Source organism: Pistacia vera, unplaced genomic scaffold (assembly GCF_008641045.1).
Source record: "Pistacia vera cultivar Batoury unplaced genomic scaffold, PisVer_v2 Contig271, whole genome shotgun sequence".
Taxonomy (NCBI): Eukaryota; Viridiplantae; Streptophyta; class Magnoliopsida; order Sapindales; family Anacardiaceae; genus Pistacia; species Pistacia vera.
The window spans coordinates 1-24,889 of NW_022196081.1; the positions used below are offsets into that span (position 1 = coordinate 1).

Here is a 24,889-nt window from a genome sequence, read left to right on the forward strand (position 1 = left end):
AATTGAAGAACCTGCACTGTGCGGTTCCGGTTCCGGTTCCTTTTTTTGGAAACCTGCACTGTGCGGTTCCGGTTCTGGTTCCCCCGGAAAATGCAGGGTACCCGAAACCGCTCACCCCTAAATCCACACACCCGTTTTTCTTCAAGTTTTCCATGTGGTTGAAGCAGGCCGTCTCAAGAACATTTATGACCCTAAATAAAAGTTACTTTGAGGCTCTTTTAAGAATATAAACACGTATTAAAAAATTATTTCAAATTTATTTTTCTCTTTTTTTTAGATGCAAAATCACTAATTAAATTTTTATGTTCAAGTTTAGAAATCAAATCTTTTTCAATTGATAATATAGTCAAATTACCTAATCTTTCTTGTGAGGGCGAGAGGTGGACGGCGGGCTATCGGGGTCAAGTAAGTGAGGGGTTTTGGGGAGGGGGCTGAGGGGACGAAGATGGTGGTGTCGAGGAAGGTCAACGACAGCGGATACGTGCCGAAAATGGTTGTCGCATGCGATGAAGAATGAAAATGGGTTGTGAAAATCAGCAAAAATCAGCCGAATTGGGAGTTGTAAAGGCTGGGAAAACGTTTCGGAAATGATTAAGTGATGAATCCGATCCATTTTGGTGAGAAAATTGATCGGAATCATCACTTTAACGCCGACAGCGACACTATTGCAGTGTAGAGGGGTGGAGATGCAATGTTTTCATCATTTTAGGGATTGAATAGGTGTTTTGAAATTTTAGACATTTAAATACTAGTTTAGTTAATTTAGGGGCGTGAATGAAAAATATGAAACATGGTTTTTTTTATAAATTTATGTAAAAAAATTATAATGAATTTGGGCCATTTTGGCTTTTTGGGGGCCTTTGGACCGGTCAGTAAATCTATTTAAAAAAATCTTAAAATAATTTTGGACCCTCTTTTAGGTTTTTTTTTTTTTTTTTTTAGGGTCCTAGGCAGGTGGCTCATCTGCCTACCCCTTGGGCCGGCCCTGGGTTGCAGACTTGCAGTATCTTCAATCGTTGTTTTACATAATAATTAAAAGATGGAGGCGTGTCTAACTGAGAATCGACACAGTCCACATTACACAAATCAACATATATAAATTGATGTATTGCAAAGCAATATTTTTAGAACCACACGTTTCCGATGTTTATCCCCCTCTTTTCTCTCTCCATATAATCGATCACCTCTTGTAGAAAGATAACATGGCTGCACCAGAGACAATTGGCGCCAGGCATGAAAGATGGTCTCTGAAGGGGATGACTGCTCTGGTAACTGGTGGAACTAAAGGCATCGGGTAGGTGACTCTCCAATTTTTATGATAATGAATTACATAGTGGCTAACTAGTTAATTAACCTTCTTTTTGCTATTTGCTTTAGACATGCAATAGTAGAAGAACTAGCAGGATTTGGAGCAGCTGTTCACACTTGTTCTCGCAACCAAACGGAGGTTGATCAACGTTTGCAAGAATGGAAAAGCAAAGGTTTTACTGTAACCGGGTCTGTATGTGATGTGTTACACAGAAACCAAAGAGAAAAATTGATGGAAACTGTCTCTTCTCTCTTCCATGGGAAGCTCAATATCCTTGCAAGTCTAATTCTGGGGAGAGATGGTGAACAAAATTATAATGCACTCTAACAATGACTAATCAATTGGTGTAGGTGAACAATGCTGGTACGGTTATACTTAAAAATACCACAGATTTTACAGCAGAGGATATCTCGTTTATAATGGGTACCAATTTTGAGTCTTCTTATCATCTATGTCAACTAGCACATCCTCTTTTGAAGGCTTCAGGAAATGGAAGCATTGTATTTGTATCCTCAGTTTCTGGTGTGATTGCATGTCCATTGGTTTCAATCTATGCAGCAACTAAAGGTGAGTCCGCTTGTACATAAAGGGCACATTTTTGATGAATCTGACTCATTTGGAAATCATAAATTTGCGATGTTGATTATGTTGTCCAGGGGCAATCAATCAGGTTACCAAGAACTTGGCGTGTGAGTGGGCAAAGGACAACATTCGTGCTAATGCAGTGGCTCCATATATTATCAATACCCCTCTGATAGAGTCTGCTGGAGTAAAACTCTAATTCCTGACTGCAAGTAAAACCTTATAAATGAAGCTGGAACTGAATCTGGTTTCCTTTGTTTTACAGGAAAATCCTGAAGGTAAGGAAATAATGGATCGCATGATCTCTAGAACTCCGATGTGCCGAGCAGGAGAGGCGAATGAGGTTTCGTCACTGGTGGCATTTCTTTGCCTACCTGCGGCTTCATACATCAGTGGACAGGTTATTTGCATTGATGGTGGATACACTGTGAATGGTTATCCTGGAGCTATTCTAAACTAGAAAACAAGGTCACTTCAGGCGTATATTTTCTAGTCTTGGTGCTTATTTTGTCAAGTAATCAAGTATCAGGAAGAGCATTAGTACTTTCTTGATATTGAAGAATAATGTTGTTCTTTTGTGTTGTAATTTTTGAAAAACAATTAATCAAGTTCATCCAATTTAGGTTTATTTTAGGATTGTTGTAGCTTGTCTCATAATCATTTATGGGTCAATTTTAGAAATAATCAACTTTATAAAGAATCTATTAGGGTGGTTGTTTTTTTTTTTTTTTTTTAATTTTAAAAGCACTTATGTCTTTAGAAGATAATATATTATCAATGTGAAATTATAAAATAGATGTATTTAAAGTAATTTTTTCCATTATTAAAATAAATTTAAATTCAAGTTTTTTAAATAAAAAAATTAACAAAATTAAAAATTGGATCATGAGTGGTCGACCAACCACCATCGACGAATTCGTCAGCGACTGGCCGGCCACTCTCAGTCTAGTTTAAACTTTTCAAATAAGAAAATTTTATAATTTAAGTTAATAGGATATTTTTGTAATTAACCCTTCTAAAAGCTTAAAAAACCTACTTTTAGATTTCTTTTATAAAACAGATTATTTCATAATCAGTTTAGTTTGTTATATAATCCCTTTTCAAATAAGTTTTTCAAACTTTTTTTTTTTTTTTTGAATGATAGATGATGAAATAAGTGATGAGTTTGGGATAACTATTGAATACAATTATTACTCCATAATCATGCATTAAATTGTGTTATCACATAGTAATATCGATATAATACTATATACTTTCTCATTCATTTAATGTACATACAACCATCTAATAAATGTATGATATATGCTCTTTTTGAACTATTGTATAGAATTATTCTTAAATTTCTATTTTATGTATACATACTCAAGGGTAATTTACTAATAGTAAAATTTTAAATTTTAATCTAATTTAAGAACCATAATGGAAAATTTTCAAATTATGATTGCACAGATTTATTTGTAATCACAACTTTCAACAGGGATTATCTATTTAAAAAGAGCTTATTAGAACTTGTACCAAACCTATCAGAAGTCAGCTGCTAACTACTTTTAACGGCAGCGGTGTTGGTTTATCCCAGAATCGGTCGTCATTAAACTAACAAAAACAAGTGCTTAAATAATGCTTGTCTTTTCAACCACTAGATCCCTCCATCAGAGAAATTTTAATCCCAACGGACCAGGTTGTGACACGATACCACTGTAGCAAGTTGGTAGATTCCTTTACAGAGCACGAGGGCATTTAGAAAAAGGATTAATAAGGATTGGTAGCCCCACCACGTGGCACCAACTAGACAAGCTTAGAAACTGAGGAAAGTTTAAGGTCATCTTCCAGAAAGTTCGAGGGAATTCGTGGCGTAGAAGGAATAATCAAGAAACACGGCTATGATTAGGCCACGTTCACAGACAAATACGTGGCATCCAACGTGGCATATGCTATATCCCTGTAAATGATACGGCCCAGCATTTTTTTAAGTCAAAATTATTGTTACAAAACAAGACTCTTTGTCTACCGTTTTATTCAGTTCCGTCTCCAAAACGCAAATCTTAGCTATCTTCAGAACCAGACCTCAAGCTCAGTGTACTTTCTTGTGATTTTTCGGACTTCGTTTGTTGAAATGGAAATGAATGGAAATAAGAGAGAAGAGGATGTGAAAATGGAGGAAAGTAAAGAGACTGTTGTGTATATGTGGGGCTATTTACCGGGAATTTCGACAGAGAAATCGCCGATTCTCTCTCCGACTCCGGTCCGCTTACATGGCGATGATGCGTGGAAGGATGTCTGTGGAGGTGGCTGCGGATTTTCTCTTGCCATTTCAAGTAAAAATATTTCACCTCATCGTAACTTCTCTGTTTCTAATTCTCTATTCAAGTTTGATCGAGTGATTCAATTGATTCGTCTTTTTCTTTTTCTTCTTCCTATGCGATATTTCAGCTTCTTTTTTTTCCTAATGTTTTTCTGCTTTGAAGTAATTCTTTCCACAAGTTTTTTGAATCGTGATTGAGTGATCTTGGTTTTCAGTTTTTATTTATTTATTTTTTTCTTTGAAATAATTATATTCTTTAGCTATTTTGGTGGATTATAAGGTGGTTAATTTGGACTGTTGTTTGTTGAAAATAGAGTCTGGAAAGCTGATAACATGGGGATCAACAGATGAAGAAGGTCAAAGTTATCTGACTTCAGGAAAGCATGGGGTAATGCAGTTATTTCTGATATGCAAATTATTTATTGTATTTTGTATAACAATTGATTTAGCGTCCTCTTTCTGCCGCCCCATTGTCAAGGAAACGCCGGAACCTTTTCTTCTTCCAACTGAAGCTTCAGTAGTGCACGCTGCTGCTGGTTGGGCTCATTGTGTTTCGGTTACAGGTACTTTTTGTCTAATTTGATCTTCCTTAAAATTTTATTCTCAACTACTATTGTTCTTGCGGCAGTTTAGTATATGTGCTATGAGCAATAATTTGCTTCAAGAAGCTATTTTTTTACCTACGTGTTGTAGACAATTTATTTAGCTTTGTGATGGGAAAGCCTGGTTTACTTACATGAACAAATGCTATAGAAAATTTTCTTCCGGATTTGGTTTTGTGGTTGAACCGAATCCAAATAACCTTTTTGTCATTTATCAATGTACAGATACGGGTGAAGTATACACATGGGGTTGGAAAGAGTGTGTTCCCTCGGCAAAAGTAGCGCGTGATTTAACTACTGGTGGAAGTTCTCAGAAGGATGTTATGGGGAAACAAAGTGGTTCTCTTACTGAGCAAGGCAAGTTCTTGAAATATCGTGCTTCAAGGAAATGGAAACTGGGAGTTTTCATTGTTTAAAGCTAATGTTAGATTGAAATTTGTAACAGTTAGCCCAAAGTCCGAAGGTTCGAATGTAAATGGTGGGACACAATCTCAATTTGACAACAAAAGTGCTGGGGAAGAAGTTGCAAAACGAAGAAAGACATCATCTCCTAGAGAAGAATCTGAAAGCTCAACATGTGATGATTTTTTTACTGTATCCCCTTCTGCTGTAACTCTTAATCCTGGAGTGAAGATCACAATGGTTGCTGCTGGTGGGCGCCACACTTTAGTATTATCAGGTAAATCAACTATATCTTGGGTCAGCACAGCATGGACACTTATGATTTTCAGGTGAAGTCGTCTTTTCTTCGTGGTCACCCTGAGTAGTTTTGTAGGTTGTAGAAGTTCGAAGCCTTTGGAAGATTTTTGATGTAAAGCAAGACACTTGATGCATCATATTTTTAACCGAAGTTTCAGATATGGGACAGGTGTGGGGTTGGGGCTATGGAGGCGAAGGACAGCTAGGTTTGGGTTCCCGGATAAAAATGGTGTCAACGCCTCATCTCGTACCTTGCATTGAGTCAGCTGCTTCTGCAAAAGATAGATCCTTAATTGTTCGTCAGGGAAGTATGAACCCATCAGCACAAGTTTCCAAGGTCGCTGGAACTTATGTAAAAGGAATTGCTTGTGGAGGTCGGCATAGTGCCCTATTAACAGGTCAGCATTTGATGGCTGATTTTTTAGTCATCTTATTGCTGAAATGCTTTTGAGGTTCTTCCAAGAGAATGAAGAAGATTCACTGGATTAGCATAGTTTATGAACTGTTTATGTCAGATGCCCTTATCTCATAGATTGCCACATCAATTTTCTACAATTATTGGTTCCTTTTTCCTTTTTCTCCCTTGGTGGGCAATTATAGCTGACTTTGATGAGATATGGTAAAAGTATTAACTTGTTCTCGATGTAATTATTCTAACTTGCACAATTCCTTCACATGTTTTGCTTTGCAGATGCTGGAGCTCTACTTACATTTGGCTGGGGACTATATGGACAGGTGAGATATATATAAAATTAGTGCACTCCGTGACTTATGGCCCTTGATTTGCATTAAATAACACTAGGCCCTTGTTGCTACAACCCCCTGAGTTGAGTTCTTGACAGAGCTCAACACCTGGATATGATTTTATGAGTTTTGTGGTCACTAGCACCACAAACTGTGGTACACCTTTTCCCAGGCTTCATGAGGTGATTTTAAGGGTCAATTGGCCCCTCAGAAATGGAAAATATTGGACTTTTTGTCGGCAAACAATTTGTCTGGAAGTCTCTTTTCCTTTGGTTTTGTCCTTGGGCTTTTGCGTCTGCGTGTTAGTGAAGCTAGTCCTTATTGCAATAGTTTCAAGAATTTCAGTTCTCTTGCTAAAACGTTCTCTCACGTGGTTTCCTTTTGATCCAGTGTGGGCATGGAAGCACAAATGATGTGTTGAGACCAACTTGTGTGTCTTCTTTAACTGGTGTTCAAGTGGAGAAAATTGCTGCTGGACTGTGGCATACCATGTGTATCTCAGTTGAGGGTCGTGTATATGTCTTTGGTGGAAATCAGTTTGGACAGTTGGGAACTGGTGCTGACCACGCTGAGGTAAATGCCAAATGTCATGATATGTGAATTTTATTTGCCTTTTCCAACTAAGACCCTCTATGAGATCCAGATAGATCATTGCTGGTACAACTTGTACTTGCATGCAACTTCTTGTGCCATAATAATGTACTTCGAAAAAACATAAAATAATAGAAAAGAAGAGACTACTTTTTGATATATGTGATATTAGCTTAAAGGTTTTTATGTTTGCTTCAGACTATACCGAGGCTGTTGGATGCTCCAATCCTGGAAAGTAAGCGTGCAAAAGTTGTTTCTTGCGGGGCTCGTCATAGCGCCATGCTGACAGGTAGGAATCCACAGCTGGTACTTCCATCAGGCCTATAAAACCATTCTAAAGCCATTTGGATGGTTTGGAGGTTGAGAATCACAGTACATACACCATACGACTTAGAGGATTTGAATTTTGGCAAGTTTGCTATCAATTATTTGTCTTGCACGCTTGCTGTTAGCTGAGGAAGATTTAATATATTTTCTCTTGTGAATGGTCTTTACTTGAGAATTAACATTTTTGTTTTCAGTGCAGTAATGTTCCCACGACATTTATTCCTGTAGGCATTTCTTTTTCTTGTTTTGTCTCACATTTACCTGCCAATAACTAAAAGATGAAATTCCCGGTGGTGACCTTTGATAATCATCAGTCATGTTATGTAGGATAGCCTTGTTTCTAGAAATCAATGATTTGCATGATTGGCATAGTTGACTTTATGGAACAAGAAACTGGATTATGAAACATCATGACTGCCATTTTCTAGTTTTGACAATGCTCTTTTTCTGTTTGTAATTATTGAAGAGGACGGCCAAGTGCTTGGCTGGGGATGGAACAAGTATGGCCAGGTATGATCGTTTGAATTCTCTGATCCTTGATTTATTTATTTTCTTTTATTACAGAGTCTTAACTTTCTAAATCCTGATCCCTGCAGCTGGGTCTGGGTGATTCAATAGATCGCAACATCCCTTCTCTGGTACCCATTGATGGTTTTCTGCCGCAAAATGTTGCATGTGGTTGGTGGCACACACTATTGCTGGGTGAAACACAGCTCTGATTTTCTTAACTTCGGAGACGGGATGACAGTTTTGGTAGGATAGTTAGCCTCTTGACTATTCTGTTGATTCGGAAAATATTACACTCACTATCTCTTCTTACAAAGTTTCTTACCTTGTCTTTTCATGTACAAGTTACATAATGGTTTATGTTGTGCATGACATGAGATTTCCTTTTAGACAGTAGCTTTAGTTTAAGGGTAATGCTATTTATACACTCTTTGTATAAAGAGAGTTTATATAAATTTACATGACACACCATAAAATATACTCACATAATTTAATGTCATACTAATGTTATGCGAAGACTCACATAATTTAATGTCATACTAATGTTATGCAGATTTTTATATTATGGTGTGCCACGTAAGTTTATACAAATAGCATTACCCTTAGTGTAAAGTAGATTGCAGTGGAAATTTGCTGACTTTGTACACATAATACAACTCTGTATTAATACAATAGATGTTCATTAGGTTTCTCACTCTAAAACTTAGCAATCCAAAGATATTTGTGAATTGAAATTTTTTTTAGAACAGCCCTAGGACGTTAAATCTTGGAATCTGTTTTGCGCTGCAAGAGGTGCATCAGAGGCCAGAAAATATCCGTCCTGTGAAATCCCTTGGATGCCTGTGCAAAATTGCAATGTAGCAAATGTTATTGATATTTCTGATACAGCATTATCAGGAAAAGCTCTTAAAAAAGAATAAATAGTGTAATACCTCAACAATGAAATGAGCCCATGTGTTGTTTGAACGACTTTCCATTACACCCTTCAAGATGGTTAATTGAGAACTGCGAATCACCTGAGCAATCTCAAGAAACAGACAGTGCTCGTTGCATAGCATCTGACATAAAACAGAGGATTGGGAATCAACACCTTTTTCTCTCTCTCAACTAAATGACTTCAAAAGTAAGATTGAAGTTCATACAACCTACCTCTATAAGCATGTGTCCTGGGTATGCAAGATCCTCAACAACTATGGGGCAAACCAAGACATCGTTTCCCAAATCAAAGGCCCAAGTTGTCCCATTTTGGTTTCTATCTGAGGTTTCAGATGATCTTAAATCCTTGCGGGCACCCATCTGCAAGAATTACACAATCGTATATAATGTTAAGTTTCAACACCTTCCTCTCAAGAATAAGCTCAGATTTAAAGTTCATCTTCACAGCTGAAGAGTTGTGATACGTTCCTACTGAATCTAATCTGTTTACAGTTTCCTTTGTCAATAATCATAAGCCTACAGCAGTAGTAAACTCACTCATTAACCACCCCCTTCTTTCTCAAACACAATTCTACGCGAGTACATGTGTCCATTTCTAGACAAACCAATGAACTTATTAGAAAAGTAGTTATTTCTAAATGTAATACTATTTCAGTTATAATCAATGTCTAATTGCAAGCAGAAAAACAGAAATTTTGAATTGAGTGTTTGATGTAAAGAGATACAATACATGAATGACTTTCAGGGACCATACCTCGTTGTACACCCATTGTCTCAACTTCTCAGCCTGGTCAGTTACACTTCTCAAGTACAGCATATGCTTTATGGTTCGATCTAAGAGGCCATCTATGCTACACTGAATCCACCAAAAACCATAGCAAATTGTTTATTTAATTTGATCACAACAAAAAATAACTTTAAACCCAAGAAAGCACTTACCTTCAAGCCATTTGGAACAAGGTCCCGCAGTTCCTTGAGCCGGTCCTGGATCAGCTGTCTATCCCTAGGTCTTGGTCTTTGGTTATCACCTGGCCTAGCCCTTTTTTTGCTGACAGGGGATGGCTTTGATTCCTTCTTGGGCTTCATGTACTTGGAATCTTTTTCCAGCTTTTCTTTGTCAATAACCGTGCCCATTGTACTCTTGATAGTTGTTAAACTTGGAGAGTGTTCATTTCTCTCAAGAGCAATACATGAGGATGTGAAATGGCTCCGGGAAACTGAATCATCGCCAATCAACACACTTGCCTCGTATTCGCTTTGTGGTTGCAATGAAGAAACAAATTGCCCCAACGAAGTTAAAGATGACTTGACACTATCACATATATCAGAAGTATCATCTAAATCACCACATGCATTGGTAACAACAGCTTCCAACAGATATTCTGTATCACCTTCTTTCACAAACCGTGATGGCTCAAATCCATTAGAGAGAATCCTATTGGAGACAAAACTTGAGCTGTTACATGTCTTATCCACTGAGAAAGACGAGTTCCACAAATATTCATTGGCATGTCTTTCAAAAGTTGGTCCAAGTGCTTTGTGTAACTCACAATCCTGGGGGAAGCTAAGGAAACTGGCTGAACTGTTGTGAACTGTATCATTTAGGATCTCGTTTTCAGATAGCTGTTCCATTGTATCTCCAGCAGGATAAGAATTCAGAGCTCCGCTATACAGTTCTCCTAACACTTCCATGTCGTATTTATCATATGAAAAATATGCCTGTAATTCTTCTTCCAGACAAGATAATCCAAACAACTTACTCTCCACTAACTCTAACTCATTGGCATCAATAAAACAACTTGGTGATTCTGATTCTTTATTGAAGCCAACTAGTGGCTTGGTCTCACTAATGAAAGTCCCCGAGAGGTCCTCCCCAGATATGCTTGTGGAGGTCGGCATAGTGCCCTATTACAGGTCAGCGTTTGATGGCTGATTTTTAGTCATCTTATTGCTGAAATGCTTTTGAGGTTCTTCCAAAGAAGAAAAAGATCACTGGATTAGCATAGTTTATGAACTGTTTATGTCAGATGCCCTTATCTCATAGATTGCCACATCAATTTACTACAATTATTGGTTCATTTGTTTTTTTCCCTTGGTGGGCAATTGTAGCTGATTTTGATGAGATATGGTAAAAGTATTAACTTGTTCTCGATGTAATATTCTAACTTGCACAATTCCTTCACATGTTTTGCTTTGCAGATGCTGGAGCTCTACTACATTTGGCTGGGACTATGGACAGGTGAGATATATTAATAAATCAGTCACTGAGTGACTTATGCCCTTGATTGCATTAAATAACACTAGGCCCTTGTTGCTACAACCCCCTGAGTTGAGTTCTTGACAGAGCTCAACACCTGGATATGATTTTATGAGTTTTGTGGTCACTAGCACCACAAACTGTGGTACACCTTTTCCCAGGCTTCATGAGGTGATTTTCAAGGGTCAATTGGCCCCTCAGAAATGGAAAATATTGGACTTTTTGTCGGCCAACTTTTGGATTTCTCTTTTCCTTTGGTTTTGCCCTTGGGCTTTTGCATCTGCGTGTTAGTGAAGCTAGTATTTCAAGAATTTCAGTCTCTTGCTAAACATTCTGTCACATGGTTTCCTTTTGATCCAGTGTGGGCATGAAGCACAAATGATGTGTTGAGGCCAACTTGTGTGTCTTCTTTAACGGGTATTCAGGTGGAGAAATTGCTGCTGACTGTGGCATACCATGTGTATCTCGTTGAGGGTCGTGTATATGTCTTTGGTGGAATCAGTTTGGACAGTTGGGAACTGGTGCAGACCAAGCTGAGGTAAAGCCAAATGTCATCAAGTGATTTTTATTCGCCTTTCCGACTAAGACCCTCTATGAGATCCAGATATCATGCTGGTACAACTTGTACCTGCATGCAACTTCTTGTGCCATAATATGTACTTCGAAGAAATATAAAATAATAGAAAAGAAGAGACTACTTTTGATATATGTGATATTAGCTTAAAGGTTTTTATTTTGCTTCAGCTATACCGAGCTGTTGGATGCTCCAATCCTGGAAAGTAAGCGTGCAAAAGTTTTTCTTGCGGGGCTCGTCATAGCGCCATGCTGACAGGTAGGAATCCACAGCTGGTACTTCCATCAGGCCTATAAAACCATTCTAAAGCCATTTGGATGGTTTGGAGGTTAAATCACAGTACATACACCACGACTTAGAGGATTTGAATTTGGGCAAGTTTGCTATCAATTATTTGTCTTGCACGCTTGCTGTTAGCTGAGGAAGATTTAATATATTTTCTCTCGTGAAGGTCTTACTTGAGAATTAACATTTTGTTTTCAGTGCAGTATGTTCCCACGACATTTATTCCTGTAGGCATTTCTTTTTCTGTTTTGTCTCACTTTTACCTGCCAATACTAAAAAATGAAATTCCCGGTGGTGACATTGATAATCATCAGTCATGTCATGTAGGTAGCCTTGTTTCTAGAAATCAATGATTTGCATGATTGGCATAGTGACTTTATGGAACAAGAAACTGGATTATGAAACATCATGACTGCCATTTTCTAGTTTTGACAATGCTCTTTTTCTGTTTGTAATTATTGAAGAGACGGCCAAGTGCTTGGCTGGATGGAACAAGTATGGCCAGGTTGATCGTTTGAATTCCCCTGATCCTTGATTTATTTATTTTTTTTACAGAGTCTTTTTACTTTCTAAATCCTGATCCCTGCAGCTGGGTCTGGGTGATTCAATAGATCGCAACATCCCTTCTCTGGTACCCATTGATGGTTTTCTGCCGCAAAATGTTGCATGTGGTGGGTGCCACACTATGCTGGGAAACACAGCTCTGATTTTCTTAACTTCGGAGCGGATGACAGTTTGGTAGGATAGTTAGCCTCTTGACTATTCTGTTACACTCACCAATCTCTTCTTACTTTGTCTTTTTTATGTACAAGTTACATAATGGTTATGTTGTGCATGCCTGGAACATGAGATTTCGTTTTAGACAGTAGCTTTAGTTTATTATCTATTTAAAAAGAGCTTATTAGAACTTGGAGAAAACCTATCAGAAGTCAGCTACCAACTACTTTTTAACGGCAGCAGTGTTGGTGGCCTTGGCTTACCCCACAATCGGTCGTCATTAAACTAACAAAAACAAGTGCTTAAATAATGCTTGTCTTTTCAACCACTAGATCCCTCCATCAGAGAAATTTTAATCCCAACGGACCAGGTTGTGACACGATACCACTGTAGCAAGTTGGTAGATTCCTTTACAGAGCACGAGGGCATTTAGAAAAAGGATTAATAAGGATTGGTAGCCCCACCACGTGGCACCAACTAGACAAGCTTAGAAACTGAGGAAAGTTTAAGGTCATCTTCCAGAAAGTTCGAGGGAATTCGTGGCGTAGAAGGAATAATCAAGAAACACGGCTATGATTAGGCCACGTTCACAGACAAATACGTGGCATCCAACGTGGCATATGCTATATCCCTGTAAATGATACGGCCCAGCATTTTTTTAAGTCAAAATTATTGTTACAAAACAAGACTCTTTGTCTACCGTTTTATTCAGTTCCGTCTCCAAAACGCAAATCTTAGCTATCTTCAGAACCAGACCTCAAGCTCAGTGTACTTTCTTGTGATTTTTCGGACTTCGTTTGTTGAAATGGAAATGAATGGAAATAAGAGAGAAGAGGATGTGAAAATGGAGGAAAGTAAAGAGACTGTTGTGTATATGTGGGGCTATTTACCGGGAATTTCGACAGAGAAATCGCCGATTCTCTCTCCGACTCCGGTCCGCTTACATGGCGATGATGCGTGGAAGGATGTCTGTGGAGGTGGCTGCGGATTTTCTCTTGCCATTTCAAGTAAAAATATTTCACCTCATCGTAACTTCTCTGTTTCTAATTCTCTATTCAAGTTTGATCGAGTGATTCAATTGATTCGTCTTTTTCTTTTTCTTCTTCCTATGCGATATTTCAGCTTCTTTTTTTTCCTAATGTTTTTCTGCTTTGAAGTAATTCTTTCCACAAGTTTTTTGAATCGTGATTGAGTGATCTTGGTTTTCAGTTTTTATTTATTTATTTTTTTCTTTGAAATAATTATATTCTTTAGCTATTTTGGTGGATTATAAGGTGGTTAATTTGGACTGTTGTTTGTTGAAAATAGAGTCTGGAAAGCTGATAACATGGGGATCAACAGATGAAGAAGGTCAAAGTTATCTGACTTCAGGAAAGCATGGGGTAATGCAGTTATTTCTGATATGCAAATTATTTATTGTATTTTGTATAACAATTGATTTAGCGTCCTCTTTCTGCCGCCCCATTGTCAAGGAAACGCCGGAACCTTTTCTTCTTCCAACTGAAGCTTCAGTAGTGCACGCTGCTGCTGGTTGGGCTCATTGTGTTTCGGTTACAGGTACTTTTTGTCTAATTTGATCTTCCTTAAAATTTTATTCTCAACTACTATTGTTCTTGCGGCAGTTTAGTATATGTGCTATGAGCAATAATTTGCTTCAAGAAGCTATTTTTTTACCTACGTGTTGTAGACAATTTATTTAGCTTTGTGATGGGAAAGCCTGGTTTACTTACATGAACAAATGCTATAGAAAATTTTCTTCCGGATTTGGTTTTGTGGTTGAACCGAATCCAAATAACCTTTTTGTCATTTATCAATGTACAGATACGGGTGAAGTATACACATGGGGTTGGAAAGAGTGTGTTCCCTCGGCAAAAGTAGCGCGTGATTTAACTACTGGTGGAAGTTCTCAGAAGGATGTTATGGGGAAACAAAGTGGTTCTCTTACTGAGCAAGGCAAGTTCTTGAAATATCGTGCTTCAAGGAAATGGAAACTGGGAGTTTTCATTGTTTAAAGCTAATGTTAGATTGAAATTTGTAACAGTTAGCCCAAAGTCCGAAGGTTCGAATGTAAATGGTGGGACACAATCTCAATTTGACAACAAAAGTGCTGGGGAAGAAGTTGCAAAACGAAGAAAGACATCATCTCCTAGAGAAGAATCTGAAAGCTCAACATGTGATGATTTTTTTACTGTATCCCCTTCTGCTGTAACTCTTAATCCTGGAGTGAAGATCACAATGGTTGCTGCTGGTGGGCGCCACACTTTAGTATTATCAGGTAAATCAACTATATCTTGGGTCAGCACAGCATGGACACTTATGATTTTCAGGTGAAGTCGTCTTTTCTTCGTGGTCACCCTGAGTAGTTTTGTAGGTTGTAGAAGTTCGAAGCCTTTGGAAGATTTTTGATGTAAAGCAAGACACTTGATGCATCATATTTTTAACCGAAGTTTCAGATATGGGACAGGTGTGGGGTTGGGGCTATGGAGGCGAAGGACAGCTAGGTTTGGGTTCCCGGATAAAAATGGTGTCAACGCCTCATCTCGTACCTTGCATTGAGTCAGCTGCTTCTGCAAAAGATAGATCCTTAATTGTTCGTCAGGGAAGTATGAACCCATCAGCACAAGTTTCCAAGGTCGCTGGAACTTATGTAAAAGGAATTGCTTGTGGAGGTCGGCATAGTGCCCTATTAACAGGTCAGCATTTGATGGCTGATTTTTTAGTCATCTTATTGCTGAAATGCTTTTGAGGTTCTTCCAAGAGAATGAAGAAGATTCACTGGATTAGCATAGTTTATGAACTGTTTATGTCAGATGCCCTTATCTCATAGATTGCCACATCAATTTTCTACAATTATTGGTTCCTTTTTCCTTTTTCTCCCTTGGTGGGCAATTATAGCTGACTTTGATGAGATATGGTAAAAGTATTAACTTGTTCTCGATGTAATTATTCTAACTTGCACAATTCCTTCACATGTTTTGCTTTGCAGATGCTGGAGCTCTACTTACATTTGGCTGGGGACTATATGGACAGGTGAGATATATATAAAATTAGTGCACTCCGTGACTTATGGCCCTTGATTTGCATTAAATAACACTAGGCCCTTGTTGCTACAACCCCCTGAGTTGAGTTCTTGACAGAGCTCAACACCTGGATATGATTTTATGAGTTTTGTGGTCACTAGCACCACAAACTGTGGTACACCTTTTCCCAGGCTTCATGAGGTGATTTTAAGGGTCAATTGGCCCCTCAGAAATGGAAAATATTGGACTTTTTGTCGGCAAACAATTTGTCTGGAAGTCTCTTTTCCTTTGGTTTTGTCCTTGGGCTTTTGCGTCTGCGTGTTAGTGAAGCTAGTCCTTATTGCAATAGTTTCAAGAATTTCAGTTCTCTTGCTAAAACATTCTGTCACATGGTTTCCTTTTGATCCAGTGTGGGCATGGAAGCACAAATGATGTGTTGAGGCCAACTTGTGTGTCTTCTTTAACTGGTATTCAGGTGGAGAAAATTGCTGCTGGACTGTGGCATACCATGTGTATCTCAGTTGAGGGTCGTGTATATGTCTTTGGTGGAAATCAGTTTGGACAGTTGGGAACTGGTGCAGACCAAGCTGAGGTAAATGCCAAATGTCATCATATGTGAATTTTATTCGCCTTTTCCGACTAAGACCCTCTATGAGATCCAGATATCATTGCTGGTACAACTTGTACCTGCATGCAACTTCTTGTGCCATAATAATGTACTTCGAAGAAATATAAAATAATAGAAAAGAAGAGACTACTTTTTGATATATGTGATATTAGCTTAAAGGTTTTTATGTTTGCTTCAGACTATACCGAGGCTGTTGGATGCTCCAATCCTGGAAAGTAAGCGTGCAAAAGTTGTTTCTTGCGGGGCTCGTCATAGCGCCATGCTGACAGGTAGGAATCCACAGCTGGTACTTCCATCAGGCCTATAAAACCATTCTAAAGCCATTTGGATGGTTTGGAGGTTGAGAATCACAGTACATACACCATACGACTTAGAGGATTTGAATTTTGGCAAGTTTGCTATCAATTATTTGTCTTGCACGCTTGCTGTTAGCTGAGGAAGATTTAATATATTTTCTCTTGTGAATGGTCTTTACTTGAGAATTAACATTTTTGTTTTCAGTGCAGTAATGTTCCCACGACATTTATTCCTGTAGGCATTTCTTTTTCTTGTTTTGTCTCACATTTACCTGCCAATAACTAAAAGATGAAATTCCCGGTGGTGACCTTTGATAATCATCAGTCATGTTATGTAGGATAGCCTTGTTTCTAGAAATCAATGATTTGCATGATTGGCATAGTTGACTTTATGGAACAAGAAACTGGATTATGAAACATCATGACTGCCATTTTCTAGTTTTGACAATGCTCTTTTTCTGTTTGTAATTATTGAAGAGGACGGCCAAGTGCTTGGCTGGGGATGGAACAAGTATGGCCAGGTATGATCGTTTGAATTCTCTGATCCTTGATTTATTTATTTTCTTTTATTACAGAGTCTTAACTTTCTAAATCCTGATCCCTGCAGCTGGGTCTGGGTGATTCAATAGATCGCAACATCCCTTCTCTGGTACCCATTGATGGTTTTCTGCCGCAAAATGTTGCATGTGGTTGGTGGCACACACTATTGCTGGGTGAAACACAGCTCTGATTTTCTTAACTTCGGAGACGGGATGACAGTTTTGGTAGGATAGTTAGCCTCTTGACTATTCTGTTACACTCACAATCTCTTCTTACTTTGTCTTTTTTATGTACAAGTTACATAATGGTTTATGTTGTGCATGCCTGGGAACATGAGATTTCGTTTTAGACAGTAGCTTTAGTTTAAAGTAGATTGCAGTGGAAATTTGCTGACTTTGTACACATAATACAACTCTGTATTAATACAATAGATGTTCATTAGGTTTCTCACTCTAAAACTTAGCAATCCAAAGATATTTGTGAATTGAAATTTTTTTTAGAACAGCCCTAGGACGTTAAATCTTGGAATCTGTTTTGCGCTGCAAGAGGTGCATCAGAGGCCAGAAAATATCCGTCCTGTGAAATCCCTTGGATGCCTGTGCAAAATTGCAATGTAGCAAATGTTATTGATATTTCTGATACAGCATTATCAGGAAAAGCTCTTAAAAAAGAATAAATAGTGTAATACCTCAACAATGAAATGAGCCCATGTGTTGTTTGAACGACTTTCCATTACACCCTTCAAGATGGTTAATTGAGAACTGCGAATCACCTGAGCAATCTCAAGAAACAGACAGTGCTCGTTGCATAGCATCTGACATAAAACAGAGGATTGGGAATCAACACCTTTTTCTCTCTCTCAACTAAATGACTTCAAAAGTAAGATTGAAGTTCATACAACCTACCTCTATAAGCATGTGTCCTGGGTATGCAAGATCCTCAACAACTATGGGGCAAACCAAGACATCGTTTCCCAAATCAAAGGCCCAAGTTGTCCCATTTTGGTTTCTATCTGAGGTTTCAGATGATCTTAAATCCTTGCGGGCACCCATCTGCAAGAATTACACAATCGTATATAATGTTAAGTTTCAACACCTTCCTCTCAAGAATAAGCTCAGATTTAAAGTTCATCTTCACAGCTGAAGAGTTGTGATACGTTCCTACTGAATCTAATCTGTTTACAGTTTCCTTTGTCAATAATCATAAGCCTACAGCAGTAGTAAACTCACTCATTAACCACCCCCTTCTTTCTCAAACACAATTCTACGCGAGTACATGTGTCCATTTCTAGACAAACCAATGAACTTATTAGAAAAGTAGTTATTTCTAAATGTAATACTATTTCAGTTATAATCAATGTCTAATTGCAAGCAGAAAAACAGAAATTTTGAATTGAGTGTTTGATGTAAAGAGATACAATACATGAATGACTTTCAGGGACCATACCTCGTTGTACACCCATTGTCTCAACTTCTCAGCCTGGTCAGTTACACTTCTCAAGTACAGCATATGCTTTATGGTTCGATCTAAGAGGCCATCTATGCTACACTGAATCCACCAAAAACCATAGCAAATTGTTTATTTAATTTGATCACAACAAAAAATAACTTTAAACCCAAGAAAGCACTTACCTTCAAGCCATTTGGAACAAGGTCCCGCAGTTCCTTGAGCCGGTCCTGGATCAGCTGTCTATCCCTAGGTCTTGGTCTTTGGTTATCACCTGGCCTAGCCCTTTTTTTGCTGACAGGGGATGGCTTTGATTCCTTCTTGGGCTTCATGTACTTGGAATCTTTTTCCAGCTTTTCTTTGTCAATAACCGTGCCCATTGTACTCTTGATAGTTGTTAAACTTGGAGAGTGTTCATTTCTCTCAAGAGCAATACATGAGGATGTGAAATGGCTCCGGGAAACTGAATCATCGCCAATCAACACACTTGCCTCGTATTCGCTTTGTGGTTGCAATGAAGAAACAAATTGCCCCAACGAAGTTAAAGATGACTTGACACTATCACATATATCAGAAGTATCATCTAAATCACCACATGCATTGGTAACAACAGCTTCCAACAGATATTCTGTATCACCTTCTTTCACAAACCGTGATGGCTCAAATCCATTAGAGAGAATCCTATTGGAGACAAAACTTGAGCTGTTACATGTCTTATCCACTGAGAAAGACGAGTTCCACAAATATTCATTGGCATGTCTTTCAAAAGTTGGTCCAAGTGCTTTGTGTAACTCACAATCCTGGGGGAAGCTAAGGAAACTGGCTGAACTGTTGTGAACTGTATCATTTAGGATCTCGTTTTCAGATAGCTGTTCCATTGTATCTCCAGCAGGATAAGAATTCAGAGCTCCGCTATACAGTTCTCCTAACACTTCCATGTCGTATTTATCATATGAAAAATATGCCTGTAATTCTTCTTCCAGACAAGATAATCCAAACAACTTACTCTCCACTAACTCTAACTCATTGGCATCAATAAAACAACTTGGTGATTCTGATTCTTTATTGAAGCCAACTAGTGGCTTGGTCTCACTAATGAAAGTCCCCGAGAGGTCCTCCCCAGATACTTGAAGTGCATCCTGCAAAGTTAACAGTGGCACAACCTGATCCAAAGATGACAGCACAATTTTATTTGGCTCGCCAGTGTCAACAGTATCTGAATCTTCAGATTTGGTTGGGCAAACAGTAGAAGCTGATGGTTTATCTAAGCTATTGATGATACTGGGCAGTAGGGCTGATGATGATTGATTTTGAATCTCTCTGCCTAAGGTAGAAGGTACAAAATTTCTCCCAGTATTGTGAAACATGAATCTATCTTTGATATATGCTACCAATGCCCGATCTTCAGCAACCTGTTATAGGAAGAGAGACGCATCGTGTAAGTACTTATGGAGAAGCACATGTATGGCACAGCACACATGTACGTGTGTGTACACAAGCACAGACTCTTCAATGGGAGAAAAGTACGTCAAGTACATGAACTATCACTATACATAATCACAGCATTTTTATGTCTCCTAAAGTTCATTGTTTTGGACCTTCCCATACATAGATGTACAGCATCTTGACTTAAAAAAAAGAAAAAAGAAAAAAAAGTAACATTTTCCACAGAGTAACCGGAATATTTAAAGATAGAGGGCCTATTTGGTACATTATTTTGAAATATAATATTCTGAAAAACCATTCTGAATAGGATAGGATTAAATCAAATAGAACAAAATTCTGAGAATGTATTTTGTATAATATATGAAAATTATGACTCCATCTGGTTAGTTTTTTAGAATAGCATTTTGGAAAATAGGATAGGAATCTAAGAAGTTTTTGGTACATTTTTTGAAAATATTTAGATTATTTTTAACCCCCTAGGTTTGTTAATTTAACTAAACACCCTTCACAATAAAAGTTTATAAATTGACAAAAACACCCCCACCCACCCACATATTGCCGACAGCCAACCACCACCACCAGAAGGTGGCCGGAATCTGTAAGGAATGGCGCACGACTGGCTAGATCTGACCGATCGTGCGCCGATCTGGCATTTTCCAGCTAGATCTACAGCCACAGATCTAGCCATTGACAGTCAGATCTGGTCGTCGTTGACTACCAAACGACGGCCAAGATTTGGTTGTCGTCAATGGTCAGATCTTTGACTGTAGATCTTGCCAAAAACGGACAGACCGACACACGATCGACAAGATCCAACCAGTTGTACGTCGTTACAATGCCAACGCCGACTGCTGCTGCTGGCAGGTGATAGTGGCTTGGGTGAGTGGGAGTGTTTTTGTTAATTTTAAAACTTCTATTGAAAAAGGTAATTATTAATGTTTTGAATTGAATAGAATAGGATTGAATTTTGAAGAATATTAAAACAAATGCATTTTTGTTTTTTAGAATAGGATAGTGGAAAAAGAGTGCGTCAATCAGAGCCTATATCAGAGTTAGATAAAAATATAGAATAGTTGTTTGGTATATTTTTTTAAAACATTTTATGAAAATATTTAAATTATTTTTTAACCTCTTACATTTGTTAATTTAGCTAAACAAACCCCCCTCCCCCCCAAATAAAAGTTTATATATTAACAAAAACACCCTACCTACCCAGCTGACTGCCGACAGCTGGCCACCACCGCCTAATGGTGACCTGAAGTTGCCAAAATGGTGCATGACCAGCTGGATCTAGCCGATCGTGCATCGATCTAGCCAAAAATGGCCAGATCTGACCGATCATGCGTCGTTCGAGTGCCCTGACCGATTGTGCATCATTCCAATGCCAGTAGCTAACAGCCAACAGTGCTTGCCGGCGGCCGACCATGGCTTGGGTGGGTGGTGGTGTTTTTGTTAATTTATAAACTTTTATTGTGAAAGGTAATTGTTAAATGTTTTGAATTGAATAGAACATGATAATATAAAACAAGTTTCACCCACTTTTCTAACTCTAGACAAAAAATCTTATTTGAATCTTATTTGAGTTAGATTAATTTTCTGAATGAAATGACCCAATAACTAAACAAACACATATTCTATTTTGCAATCCAAATATGATAATAGAAAAGTCACCCAAAAGAGTGAAACAAACAAGCCCAGAACTTCTGAAACCAAAATAGTTGGTATCAGACTAACCATCAAGAATCACCATTACAGCCAAACAAATACGCACCACTTTTAAAGAGCCAAGCTGGAGAACTCCATGCGGAAGTACAGGTACCAGCAAAATAGTCTGCACAAGCATTATCAATAGTTAAAACATATCAATTTTTGGAGGACTTAATTTATGAAATTAGAACAGCTAAAAGTTAGCAAGTGTGCTTAATCCATGCCTACACAACATACATGAACAAGCACACACATGAACATGCACATCTCTATCAAGAGGAGACAATGTTTCATATATGATTTGTAAGGCATATTGAAAAATTAAATTACCTTGATACCTAATGCCAACTGAAGCAGCCATTCTTCAGGACACTGTAAATAGAAAAATTGCATTTGAAAACTGTAGAAAGAAAGAAAGTTTTGACCAATATAGGCAAAAGTTTTGACTCTCCTAAATTAAAGAACTGTAGAAAGAAACTCACCTCTGGAACTAAGTTAGAATTGATTTTGCCGGAAGAAACGTTATCATTAAAAAACCAAAAATGATTCCCTGAATTAGCCACTTCTCCAACAACCCTGTTGAATTTAAAAAAAAAAAACACCATAGTCAATTAATATTGCATTTTTTTTTTTTCTTTTTTTTGATAGGAGTCAAATAACATTACGTAAAAACAATCTCCACAGAACTCAGCCGCAATCACACAGCTTGTTATTTTTCCTTTTTTTCAATATAAATAAGATTTTGGTCAATTAATGTCTTCCCAAGCAACAATCGAGTGTGCAAAGAGTTTCACTTCATGATTAGACGCAAATCAGACAGGTGTTCAGGTTGCAACTTTAGGACGGAGGATGATGTGCAGAGAATAATTATATAGCAACAGGTGAGGACATTAGAGGAGACCTTCAAATTTAGTTTCTCGAGGTTCAACCTCAAAACCTCCATGCCTCAAGAAGCAATAAATATGAACACATGAAGATACTAGCTTGAATAATTATAAAGTATATAAAACACAAATGGACTAAAACAAGTGCACTGTACGTAACCATAAAGGCTAATAAAAAGAACTTACCCCTCTCCCAATGTATAATGAAGAGTTGACATGTTAGCCACTGCTAACCCAATTGAATATCCCCCATAATCACCATCTTGTACACTTGTTTCACAGTGTGAAGAAAATAATTCATTACCACCAGTACAGTAATTCATTACAGGAAAATCACAAAACCCATCTTCCCAGCTCAAGACCCTGAAATAATAAGGCAACTAATTCATAAATTCAGAATACAGACATAAAAATTGCACACTTGTACAAATCTGTATCACAATATCCAGATATGTACACATATAGAAAAACAATAATTAAAATAAACAGTAAGTAATCAGTATACTTGAAAAAGTGTTTAATCCTGCATTTTCATCCTGTAAAAGTATCGATACATGACTTAGTTTGCATCATATATACGCTTGCAACTAATGATGTAATTCAAATCCCAACAACAAATATATCACCAAATTTTAATACGAACTTTAATTCCTATTCAAACTCTCAAGTCTCTACCAGCACAACAAGCCTTTCACACATATTTTAGACCAAAAAGCCATTCTGTAGTATTAGACCATCAACCCAAAGAAGACTGTAAATCCTAAAAGTAATCTGTCTCTAAACATCATGTCAAAGAGATTGAAACAATTTAATCATGCATAAAAAATTGTAAAATAAAATAACTTACATTTGACCCTGATGGCTGAGCTTCCAAAACACAGCATAATTCCAAGATAAATTGGTGCAAAAACTCTTGAATAATTGCCTCAAAGCAGCAGTCCCCATCTGATGAACTCAAGAGAAAAACACAAAGATTTCTAACACATAAAAGCAATTTACCCAAAAATGACCACTACAATCTTCTCTAGCTACCACGATATGAACCTCGTCCCGCCTGTTTTATCCTCAACCCAGCCCTCCGTTTTATGGGTGGCCCCGTGGAACATAGAAGTAGTAACAAACCCATTTCTAGTAACTCCACTTTCGACTTTCACCAACTCTAACCAATCTAACTCCTTCTTATTATTATTATTCCCACACTCCTTCAAGATAACAACTTTCTAGTAAGAGTAAGACTTCCATTTCCACCAAATCAACTCACAAATCTAAATTATCAAACACTAAAAACAACACAATTAAACTAAACCCAGTTTCAAACTCACTTTAAAAGTAACTTCTACAACTAAAACAAAACAACAAAACACAGCAACTTTCAAAGATCAGAGAATGTTACGATGTTCAAACTCGTTGGATTCCATGTTTGTCTGTGTCTCAAGACTCTGACTCTGACTGTGACTTGCTTGATGTTTTGATAATGGAAGGAAAAAAATTAAAAGGGCTCAACTCTATGGCTTTAATTTAACTAAGTGACCTTACTTTATAGACTACTTCGCCTCCGGTGACTGGTTCATATTACAATATAATATTTCTGATACTATCAACGGATTCCAAAACTGCTCAAAATTATATTTTATAAATCTCTTAAGGTTACAGTGCTCAGTGCGGTTCCTGGCCCACCTATTCTCTGCCCCAAATACCATGTTTTTATTCACATCTAAACGACACCGGACAGTACTTGACTTGTTGACAAGAAAATTCATATTAATAATTTAACCCTTTTTTTTTTTTTTTTCTAAATGTTCTAATAATTCAAATAATTTTATAAAAAAAGGAAATTCAATGTAGAAAGAGTATGAACTCAATGAATTATTATTTATATATAAAATTATATAAATCTAATAAATACTGAATATAATTAAATAAATACAACTATATCAATAGTTGAAATCCCAATTATATAAACATTATTGATTCAACAAAGGAGTACAAACAAATTGAAGTGACAACGCAGGAAACATTGCATTAGAGGTTAATTAGGTCACACCCTTCAGTGGTAGTACAATTTGTTTGCAGTATAAACGGTAGGAATTAGCGCACTAGGGCCCAACTCCAGGCAATAATTTAGCAAAATCATTCATTGAGTCAAAAGTGAGTGAACAATAATTTAGTTGAATTCAATGAATAAAATTTGAGAAGAGATGGGAAATCAAAGCAAGAAGATAGCGGTTTAGGTGTACCTTTGTAACTCTCTAGTGAAATGTCAATTTGACAGAAGTGACTGCCCAAAGGCCCCATCCACAGATGTTATTGGACCGGAATTGAATCATTATCTGGACCAGAGTTAAACCAATCCATCTCTTATCAATCTTTTTCAAAGTTGATTTTTTGAAGAATTGGAGCGTGTGGTTTAGGGTTTTGAGTAATACCGACATGAAAACCTAATCTCACAACTCAATGTGATAATTGAGTTGGCTTCCACCATATTCAAGG

The 24,889-nt window shown here is 37.6% G+C and overlaps 5 protein-coding genes across 14 annotated transcripts; 3 read left to right on the plus strand and 2 right to left on the minus strand.

Annotated features, from left to right (window-relative positions):
• Positions 1–1,141: 1,141 nt before the first annotated feature.
• LOC116133625 (tropinone reductase homolog) lies at positions 1,142–2,418 on the plus strand. The gene is made up of 5 exons (XM_031419302.1): positions 1,142–1,294; positions 1,378–1,585; positions 1,660–1,876; positions 1,966–2,078; positions 2,157–2,418. The coding sequence occupies exons 1-5, from the start codon at positions 1,203–1,205 to the stop codon at positions 2,349–2,351; spliced, it is 825 nt and encodes a 274-aa protein (XP_031275162.1). The 5' UTR covers positions 1,142–1,202; the 3' UTR covers positions 2,352–2,418.
• Positions 2,419–3,815: 1,397 nt separating this feature from the next.
• LOC116133619 (ultraviolet-B receptor UVR8-like) lies at positions 3,816–7,934 on the plus strand. Of its 7 annotated transcripts, XM_031419295.1 has the most exons (11): positions 3,837–4,206; positions 4,508–4,581; positions 4,672–4,756; positions 5,021–5,152; positions 5,241–5,474; positions 5,653–5,892; positions 6,186–6,229; positions 6,629–6,811; positions 7,028–7,118; positions 7,623–7,666; positions 7,753–7,934. In XM_031419295.1, the coding sequence occupies exons 1-11, from the start codon at positions 3,837–3,839 to the stop codon at positions 7,873–7,875; spliced, it is 1,620 nt and encodes a 539-aa protein (XP_031275155.1). In that variant the 3' UTR covers positions 7,876–7,934. The 7 variants fall into 7 exon arrangements, 5 of the variants coding, with proteins under 5 accessions (XP_031275157.1, XP_031275153.1, XP_031275155.1 ...); XM_031419293.1 differs by having other exon boundaries at positions 3,836–4,206; positions 4,508–4,756; XM_031419294.1 differs by having other exon boundaries at positions 3,839–4,206; positions 4,508–4,756; positions 6,695–6,811.
• Positions 7,935–8,280: 346 nt separating this feature from the next.
• On the minus strand, positions 8,281–10,498 carry LOC116133629 (transcription factor EMB1444-like). Its single transcript, XM_031419309.1, has 5 exons — positions 9,539–10,498; positions 9,354–9,455; positions 8,813–8,959; positions 8,596–8,721; positions 8,281–8,503 (listed from the first exon to the last, which is right to left on the minus strand). Exons 1-5 carry the CDS (start codon positions 10,496–10,498, stop codon positions 8,423–8,425), a joined length of 1,416 nt encoding a protein of 471 aa, XP_031275169.1. The 3' UTR covers positions 8,281–8,422.
• A 2,584-nt stretch (positions 10,499–13,082) lies between these two features.
• On the plus strand, positions 13,083–17,400 carry LOC116133618 (ultraviolet-B receptor UVR8-like). 4 transcript variants are annotated; one of them, XM_031419292.1, is made up of 11 exons: positions 13,086–13,439; positions 13,741–13,814; positions 13,905–13,989; positions 14,254–14,385; positions 14,474–14,707; positions 14,886–15,125; positions 15,419–15,462; positions 15,862–16,044; positions 16,259–16,349; positions 16,854–16,897; positions 16,984–17,400. In XM_031419292.1, exons 1-11 carry the CDS (start codon positions 13,238–13,240, stop codon positions 17,104–17,106), a joined length of 1,452 nt encoding a protein of 483 aa, XP_031275152.1. In that variant the 5' UTR covers positions 13,086–13,237; the 3' UTR covers positions 17,107–17,400. The 4 variants fall into 4 exon arrangements, 3 of the variants coding, with proteins under 3 accessions (XP_031275151.1, XP_031275150.1, XP_031275152.1); XM_031419291.1 differs by having other exon boundaries at positions 13,083–13,439; positions 13,741–13,989; positions 15,928–16,044; XM_031419290.1 differs by having other exon boundaries at positions 13,085–13,439; positions 13,741–13,989.
• On the minus strand, positions 17,274–23,962 carry LOC116133617 (transcription factor EMB1444-like). The gene is made up of 10 exons (XM_031419288.1): positions 23,247–23,962; positions 22,586–22,762; positions 21,998–22,091; positions 21,846–21,887; positions 21,580–21,639; positions 18,548–19,774; positions 18,363–18,464; positions 17,822–17,968; positions 17,605–17,730; positions 17,274–17,512 (listed from the first exon to the last, which is right to left on the minus strand). The coding sequence occupies exons 1-10, from the start codon at positions 23,342–23,344 to the stop codon at positions 17,432–17,434; spliced, it is 2,154 nt and encodes a 717-aa protein (XP_031275148.1). The 5' UTR covers positions 23,345–23,962; the 3' UTR covers positions 17,274–17,431.
• Positions 23,963–24,889: the final 927 nt, after the last annotated feature.

Bases quoted from the DNA above. Each gene is read 5' to 3' on its own strand.
- LOC116133625 (XM_031419302.1), top strand. From the start codon at position 1,203: ATGGCTGCACCAGAGACAATTGGCGCCAGGCATGAAAGATGGTCTCTG. The intron at 1,586-1,659 runs GCAAGTCTAATT...CAATTGGTGTAG, and splicing joins ATGGGAAGCTCAATATCCTT to GTGAACAATGCTGGTACGGT. The intron at 1,877-1,965 runs GTGAGTCCGCTT...TATGTTGTCCAG, and splicing joins AATCTATGCAGCAACTAAAG to GGGCAATCAATCAGGTTACC.
- LOC116133629 (XM_031419309.1), bottom strand. From the start codon at position 10,498: ATGCCGACCTCCACAAGCATATCTGGGGAGGACCTCTCGGGGACTTTC. The intron at 9,456-9,538 runs GTAAGTGCTTTC...TGGTGGATTCAG, and splicing joins TTGTTCCAAATGGCTTGAAG to TGTAGCATAGATGGCCTCTT. The intron at 8,722-8,812 runs GTAGGTTGTATG...GTTTTATGTCAG, and splicing joins CAGGACACATGCTTATAGAG to ATGCTATGCAACGAGCACTG.
- LOC116133619 (XM_031419293.1), top strand. From the start codon at position 3,837: ATGATACGGCCCAGCATTTTTTTAAGTCAAAATTATTGTTACAAAACA. The intron at 6,812-7,027 runs GTAAATGCCAAA...TGTTTGCTTCAG, and splicing joins CTGGTGCTGACCACGCTGAG to ACTATACCGAGGCTGTTGGA. The intron at 7,119-7,622 runs GTAGGAATCCAC...TAATTATTGAAG, and splicing joins TCATAGCGCCATGCTGACAG to AGGACGGCCAAGTGCTTGGC.
- LOC116133618 (XM_031419290.1), top strand. From the start codon at position 13,238: ATGGAAATGAATGGAAATAAGAGAGAAGAGGATGTGAAAATGGAGGAA. The intron at 13,990-14,253 runs GTACTTTTTGTC...ATCAATGTACAG, and splicing joins TCATTGTGTTTCGGTTACAG to ATACGGGTGAAGTATACACA. The intron at 16,898-16,983 runs GTATGATCGTTT...TGATCCCTGCAG, and splicing joins GATGGAACAAGTATGGCCAG to CTGGGTCTGGGTGATTCAAT.
- LOC116133617 (XM_031419288.1), bottom strand. From the start codon at position 23,344: ATGGGGACTGCTGCTTTGAGGCAATTATTCAAGAGTTTTTGCACCAAT. The intron at 22,763-23,246 runs GTAAGTTATTTT...TTATTATTTCAG, and splicing joins CTCAGCCATCAGGGTCAAAT to GGTCTTGAGCTGGGAAGATG. The intron at 19,775-21,579 runs GTGCGTATTTGT...TTCCTATAACAG, and splicing joins AGCTTGGCTCTTTAAAAGTG to GTTGCTGAAGATCGGGCATT.